Source organism: Pan troglodytes, chromosome 23, assembly GCF_028858775.2.
Source record: "Pan troglodytes isolate AG18354 chromosome 23, NHGRI_mPanTro3-v2.0_pri, whole genome shotgun sequence".
NCBI lineage: Eukaryota > Metazoa > Chordata > Mammalia > Primates > Hominidae > Pan > Pan troglodytes.
The window spans coordinates 19,276,109-19,284,227 of record NC_086016.1 but is presented as its reverse complement, the minus strand read 5'-3'; the positions used below and the strand labels follow the sequence as shown (position 1 = coordinate 19,284,227).

The window sequence follows — 8,119 nt, the reverse complement described above, 5'->3', positions numbered from 1 at the left end:
AGGGAAACTGGGGAAGCATGAAGAAAGGGAGTGAGAGAAGGAGGAGTGGGCATACAACAGTCAACACATAAAGAAATGGCTTTTACTGAAATGACTCTGCCCTGTGCCTCATGCACTAGGTGGTGCAAGCATGCTGCTCAGACATCAACACCAAATGTCATTTAGAAATGGTAGTCTTCTCTGGGTTCTGAAGGACACTTGTTCCCCAACATGACACTATTAAATGATGCTTTTAAGGCAGACACTAAGACATTATTCCAAAGAGAAGGCTCTGGTGGCAGATGCTGGGGCCATATTCTTTATAATCCTTCTTGGTGTGACAGACCTGAAATAACTCCAGAGTTGAGGCTAGCATTAAGCTTCCAAACCATAAGGCATAGTGCTGCATGTGATTGATTACCACCCGAACCTCTGTAAGCTTAGGTTTGATTCTCCTGCCACTGAGCTCCTTACTGAGTTTTAATCTGGCATGTACCACTCTTCAAATCTCTCTGTAGTTGAGATTCAAATCCCTGAATATGGTCAAACCCCTTGAAAGAACAACATTCTTATACAGTGGACAATGCGCATCAATGGGACAGTTTTGTATTCATCAACAACATTCAAGATGGATTCCATAAAGTCTGGGTTGGCAAACTCTGGGTAAAAAAATATTTCAGGTTGCAGGAAACTTTTGTAACCAACGTCTATTATGAACTTCTCCTGGTTGATCACATTGATACCTGTGTACTGTTTGATCCACTTCCAGGGATCCACATCATACTTAGCAAATTCCTTGACTATATCAGGGCAAATGTAACAGTATTTCTCCTTAATGGCTTTTGTGGTCTCCAGTGACTGCTCAAGAGGGATTCCTACCTCCCTCTCCCTTAGCAGCTGTTGAATGAAATACACAGTATCACCTACAATCAGGATGTGATTGATGCAGCTCCCAATTACATAACCTTCTACAACTGGGAGAACAAGGGTGACTCCATCTCCTTTGTCAATGACTATACTCATTAACATATATTCACCCACTTGTTGAGATGTCCAAGATACTTCCAAGGCTAGTACCTCCTGAACTGCAATGTAGAATCCTGGTACATTAAATAATTCAAACATAATTTCTGCAAAAATGCTCTGTATTTTCTAGTGTATTCAGTGGAAGTTCTGTCATTAAAAAATAATGGCCCTCAGATTCTGCTCAAAGATATTTAAAAACCACTTGCTCCATGAACCTTTCCATAATATCCCAGTCTTCAGTGATTCCATGTCATATTGGCCACTTTGTAGCATACATAGATTTATCAATGGCTTCATCCTGTATGAAAAAGTCAAGGTCATCAACTCCCCTCAACATTCTCCCTTGGGCTTTGTCAACTACCTTTGCTGACTCTCTGATAGAAATGCAAGAAAGAATAGTAAACTATGGCTCAGTGTTGCCTGTATAGCCAAGCTCGGAATATCTACTGAAGTGATCACAGGGCTGAGACCCAGAGCAGTGGGTGCAGCTCAATCTCCAGGTGTGGGCTGGATGTCAGGGGCTGAGAGCAAGGCAATGGAGGAGCCAGGGTGGGCACTGAGTGGCTCTTACCTGATGCCACAGTCTGCCACGCAGGAAGGCAGGAACCCCACCATGCTTGGAATACACAACACTTAGCCCCACTGGCCACCCTGGAGCACCCTGCCACCATCCATTTGGCAACCCACTCACCCCATACACCCTGTCTCCTGTGTGTTTCCACTTTTATTCATTTTAAGATATATTGTAGATGGGTGCAGCAAACCACATGGCACGTGTATACCTATGAAACAAACCTGCACGTTCTGCACATGTATCCCAGAACTTAAAGTACAATAAATTTAAAAAAAGGAATATTTTAAAGGATCAACCTACTATTTGACAGTCATGGAAATAGTGAATGGGAATTAAAGGGAAAAAAATAAGTAAGCAAAGGAAGGGAGGAGGAAAGGGGAAAAGAAAGGAAAGAAAAGGAAAAGGGAAATACAAGAAAAGGACACAAATAAATAAATAAATAAACAAATAAGTGACTGAAAGTCTGAGAGTTGGCAAATACTATTCAGACAGCACTGACAAAATAGGCCTCTTGCTAAAAATAGCAGAATGCACAAAGTACAGGAGCAGCCTGTCTGTCCTGAGAGGCTGGGGAGGTTTAGGAAAAGAAGCTGGGGAGATTTGAGACAGGTCTGAAGTATGTAGTCAGTTTTTGCTTGGTGGAAAAAGTAATCATGGGTGATTCAGAAAAAGGAAGATACTTACATAATAATTGTTTTGTACCTCTTTTAGTCTTCTATTACTTTCATAAAATTATCTTTGCATCAAAAGTTATTAACACTTTCAGGACTCCTGGTATGCAAAATTCTTTGAATTGCATTTCTTAATTTGTGATCGCACTGGTAATTTATCTAGCACAATGAACTGAATGTGTGTCTTTATGTTTAAAGGGAAAAATAAAATTCAAAACAGCATATTTGATATAATTTATGATTAGATAATAGAGAAATATCAATTTTAATATAATTTTTAGAAAGTAAAGCTTAGGTCAGTCACGATGGCTCATGCCTGTAATCCCAGCACTTTGGGAGGCTGAGGTGGGTGGATCACCTGAGGTCAGGGGTTCAAGACCAGCCTGACCAACATGGAGAAACTCTGTCTCTACTAAAAATACCAAATTAGCCGGTGCTAATGATTCATGAGAAATCTGCCCCTATGATCCATTCACCTCCCAGCAGGACCTATCTCCAACTTTGGGGATTACAATTCAACATGAGATTTGGGTAGGGACACATATCCAAACTATATCAACAGAGTTTCACTGTGTTGCTCGGGCTAGTCTCAAACTCCTAGCCTCAAGCAATACTTCTATCTCAGCCTCCCAAGTACCTTTGGGGATTATAATAATCAATCATCTTCACTTTTTACAATCTACTTTGGTTTAATAATTTTTACTTAATTCCAGTGCTATATAGCAACTTTGATCCAATGTATCTCTTATATGCTATGAACTCAGCAGTATTGTTATAGTTATTGCCTATAATAATCAGATGCTTTTTTAAAAAAAGAGATGAAATCAGAATACACACACACACACATACACACATACAATCTTTTATACTTACAAATTTATTTACCATTTCCCGTGCCGTTTAATCCTTATAGGTTCAAGTTGCCATCTGGTGTCATATTCTTTTATCTTAAAAGCATTTTCTTTAGTGTTTCTTTAGCAAGGATAAGTTCTTTTTATTTTTATTTATCTGGAAATGTCTTTATTTCAGCTCCATTTTTGAAGGATCATTTAACTGGATACAGAATTCTTAATTGACAGTTATTTTTCCCTCCACTTTTGAAATGTCACTTCATAAGGCCTTCATTTTTTCAGATAAAAATGCCAGTATTGATAATATTATTGTTCCCCTGTATGTGATAAGTCATCTCTTGCTACTTTCATGATTTTCTTATTATCCTTGGTTTTCAACAATTTGACAAGGATGGCTCTAGGTGTGAATCTCTTTGTGTTTATCCTACTTGAGATTTGTTGGCCTTCTTATATCTGAAGATTAATGTTTTTCATAGCATTTTTGAAGTTTTCAGACGTTATGTTTTCAAATATTTTTCTGCCCTCTTATCTCTCTCTTCTCCTGGAATTCCCATTATGCATATGTTAGTGCTCAGGTATCCCATAAGTTTCTGAGGATCTGTTTATTATCCTTCATTCTTTTTTCTTTTTGTTCTTCAGATTGATTAACCTCTATTGGTCTATCTTCAAGGTCACTGATACTTTCTTTCACAAGGTCAAATATGCTATTGAACCTCGCTAGTGATTTTTTCACTTTAACTGTTGTACTTTTTAATTCTAGATTCTATTTTTAAACGTATTCTGTCTCCTTATTCATATTCTCTATTAGACAGCACATTATCATATTTTTAATTTGAACATATTTATAATATATACTTTGAAAACTTTCTAAATCCAATATCTGAATTGAGACAGTTTCTATTCACTGCTTTTTTTCCAGAGTATGAGCCATATTTTCCTGTTTCCTTACATGTCTGATAATTTTTAATTGAAAACTAAACACTTTAATTACACATTATAGCAAATCTGGATTTGGTTTTTATTTGTTATTGTCTTTGTTGTTGTTCTGTTTTGGTAATTGGCCTATACTTGTGCTGTGTAATCCTTCTGCCCAGTGGTTTTCAGCATTGATGTCTTTTATATTGTGTTGTTGTTGTTATTGTTGTTTTAGCCTGTCTTTCTAGGTATTTCCTTTGTGTCTGTTGCATAGCTTGATTTTGGAGAGACATTATATTAAAGCTAGTAAGGCTTCCACTCTCTGCCAAATAATCTGTGGGTGGGTGGGTGAATGTATTCAAAGTTGCAATTAATACTCAAGTCTTACTTCATTTTTACTTTTTGTCATACTCTCTTGAGTCTTTCCTGCACTTCCATACTTTTCCAATTGGCCATATGTGTGGAGAACTTTTCTCAAACTTTCTATGATTCTCTCCTTTCCAGGATTTCTCTCTCTCTCTTTTTTTTTTTTAGTAATACTCAGGTTTTTAATTTATTATAGTGAATGGATACAAAGCAAAATTAGCAAAGGGAAAAAGTTGTATGTGGTAAAGTCTGGAGGATACCAGGCACAAGCTTCCTGGAATCATCTCCTGTGGAGTTACAAGGATGTGTTTCTCTTTCCCAGCATGAAATTTTGACAGCACATGTGCGATGTCATCTACCAGGACCAGAGTCTCATTAGAGACTCAGTACTCAGGATTTTATGGAGGTTACTCTCCTTCACATGTACCAGAATTCCAGACTCCCAGAGGAAAAGCAGCTGTTCAGAGTAAACCACATTGTTTGTATAAACAGTTTAGGCACAGTGAGTCACTCTTCTCGTGAGAGAATTGGAACTTGGAACTGGAAAACTCTAGCCTTGCATGTGGGTCTTTCTTTTCTTTTCTTTCTCTTTCTTTCTTTCTTTCTTTCTTTTTCTTTCTTTTTCTTTCTTCTTTCTTTCTTTCTCTCTTTCTCTCTCTCTTTCTTTCTTTCTTCCTCTTTCTTTCTTTCTTTGTTTCTTTCTCTCTTTCTTTCTTTCTTTCTTTCTTTTTAAATTTTACTTTGAGTTCCAGGATACATGTGCAGAACATTCAGGTTTGTTACACAGGTATACATGTGCCATGGTGGTTTGCTGCACCTATTGACCCTCAGGATCTCTCATTTAAATTTTTGTCTTGTCTTCCACTTCCCCAATTGAAACTGCAACCTCAGACTAGCAAATCTGCAATTCTCTCTGTTCATTCCCAAACCACTCTGCTATATTTAACTGGCAAAACCATTGATTTCTTCCCTCTACTCCATACCAAAGCCACCCGTGCCCCCAGCCCTAACAGGAAAGCTGCTGGGTTTTACATCCAGCTTCAAACTTGTAAAACTACAGTTTTTCCCAACTGAGCTTGGGGGTGAGAAGAGAGATGGGAGTGTATTAGTCTGTTTTCATTCTGCTGATAAAGACATACCCAAGACTGGGAAGAAAAAGAGGTTTAATTGGACTTATAGTTCCAGGTGGCTGAGGAGACCTCAGAATCATGGTGGGAGGTGAAAGGCACTTCTTACATGGTGGCTGCAAGAGAAAATGAGGAAGATGCAAAAGCGGAAACCCCTGATAAAGCCACCAGATCTTGTGAGACTTATCCACTACCACGAGAACAGTATGGGGGGAGCCACCCCCATAATTCAATTATCTCCCACCAGGTCCCTCCCACAACACATAGGAATTATGGGAGTACAATTCAAGATGAGATTTGCATGGGGACACAAAGCCAGACCATATCAGGGAGCAACCCCAGTCAGGAAGGGCTCAGACTTTTACCAATTCTACCCAAAACCCTAACACTTTTTTGAAGAATAAATGCTTCTTAAATTTGATAACTGCCTTTGATGAGTTTTCAGGGTCCTGAAATGATTGTTTTTGGTATTTCTGCAATTTCTGGGGGGAGTTTTGGTGTGGAAATAAATTGCCAACCTTTTCATGTCACCTTCCAACCTTATCTTTATATCCTCTGATTAACAATTTTCATTAGTAATGTGTTACACAACAAATACTTGTTTAGACTAACCTACATTTTACCAATTTCTTTGCACATTGTTCCGTCTTTTTCAGTTCTATGTCATATTTCTAAAGCATATCTTTCAGTAGATTTTTACCTGGTAAAAAATGGCATATGTTCTTAAATGTGTTTGTTTGACAATATCTTTCATTTGTCTTTTGTTCGAGTGACAGTTAACTGGCTACAGAATTCAACATTGAATGTTTTATTTATCTCTGTACTTTGAAGACTTTATTTAATTATCCTCCGTCTTCTATTGTTGCTGATAAGAATTGAGAATCGGCTCTATTTTTTATTCAATTATGATTAATCTCTCTTTCTCTGTCTAGATTATTTAAGATTTTATTTTTGCCTTTGGTAGTCTATAGTTTCTCAACATTTTATCTAAGTATCTATTTTTACTTAATCCTGATTAGAACTCATTTGACTTCCTGTGTCCAAATCAATAAAAACCCTAATCAATTCTGTAAAATTTGAAGCCAGTTTTCTTCTCAAATATTATATCTTCTTCATTCTTTCAGTTATATTTCTGAAACTGCCATTAGTTGTGTTTTAGATCTTTTCCATAATCCAAATCTCTCATTTTCCACCTCGTTTTTTTGTGTGTGTGCTATGCTCTTAAATAATTTCCTCATATCTACTACTTTGCTGTGTTCTCTCTTCAGCTTTGTCTAGATTGCTATTTGGGTACTTAGTGGGTTTTTTTTCAGTTGAGTAAATTTTAAAGTTTTTTCTAGGTGTTCTATTTAATTATTTTACAATACTTTCAAGTAATTTCTTCTTCTCATGTCTCCAATTTTTAAAAATTTTCTCTAGTCCCTTTGAAAATACATATTTTATAGTGTCTATCTAGTGGTTCTATTAGCTGAGGTTTTTAGACATCTAATCCCATTCTGTGTTGTATCTGTTAACTTTTGCTCATGGAATATTTCTTCTTATTTTAAGTTCAGATTCACTTGGCTTTACCTTTGAGACTTTATGCAGTCTGGGATCAGGAGTGTCTATTAGAGATTTTTTGAATTAGCATCTACTAAGTGTTCTAGGGATACTTCTATGCAGGGATACTTTTATGGTAGGTTTGGAACTTTGGGATCCCTAACCTGTGCACGTAATGTAATTTGAGCCCTACGCATAAGTTGGATGAGGCCAGTTTTACATATGAATTCTGAAAAAAGACTTTGCCGCACAGAGACCAGCTAAGACAAACTGCCTTGTCTTCTCAATTTGTCAGTAGGATGACATTTTCTGGTCCGTGTTTTTTATTTTATTTTTTTGTTTTTTGTTTTGTTTTGTTTTGTTTTCTTGAGATGGAGTTTTGCTCTTGTTACCCAGGGTGGAGGGAAGTGGCGCCATCTCAGCTCACTGCAATGTCCGCCTCCTGGGTTCAAGCAATTCTCCTACCTCAGCCTCTCAAGTAGCTGGGATTACAGGCATGCACCACCAGGCCAGGCTAATTGTCTGTATTTTTAATAGAGACGGCGTTTCACCATGTTGGTCTGGCTCATCTTGAACTCCTGACCTCGGGCGATCCACCCGTCTCGGCCTCCCAAAGTGCTGGGATTACAGGCGTGAGCCACCATGCCCAGCCTGGTCCATTATTTTAGTAAGAGTTTAGCCCTCTAAGGCTTCCAGTTTTGCAGGATGACAATAATCAGACTGGAGGAGGAAAGAAACTTTGTTCTAACTTTCTGCCTGGAGTGAGTCAAAATCCTCCTCTTCTACCCTGGCAAATTCTATACATCCAGAAAGGGATCATAGCTAAAAAATTCATGTAAGCTGTTTTAAGAATATTAAAAGCATTAGCAATTATGATTCATGGCAAATAAAGGTAGCCATTTAATTAGCAAATGGAAATTTACCATGTTATTGTCTGTCCTTTACAGAAACCTGTGGATTCCTCAGTGAGTAGCACCTAGTTGCCAGAAACAAGATGTCTAGTAACTTATACCTACTCATCTTAATCTACCTCTACCTCCTACACATAATCTAAGATACTTTATATTTATT

General features: G+C 37.6%; 1 protein-coding gene and 1 pseudogene across 1 annotated transcript in view; one reads left to right on the top strand and one right to left on the bottom strand.

Annotated features, from left to right (window-relative positions):
- Positions 1 to 244: 244 nt before the first annotated feature.
- LOC107970347 (actin-related protein 3B-like) lies at positions 245 to 1,228 on the bottom strand (annotated as a pseudogene).
- A 3,502-nt stretch (positions 1,229 to 4,730) lies between these two features.
- Positions 4,731 to 8,119, top strand: part of LOC744258 (sodium/hydrogen exchanger 9B1) — a 50,902-nt gene continuing 47,513 nt past the window's right edge. The window contains 1 exon segment of the mRNA XM_063808437.1: positions 4,731 to 4,848. Coding sequence (XP_063664507.1) covers positions 4,731 to 4,848 — 118 coding nt within the window.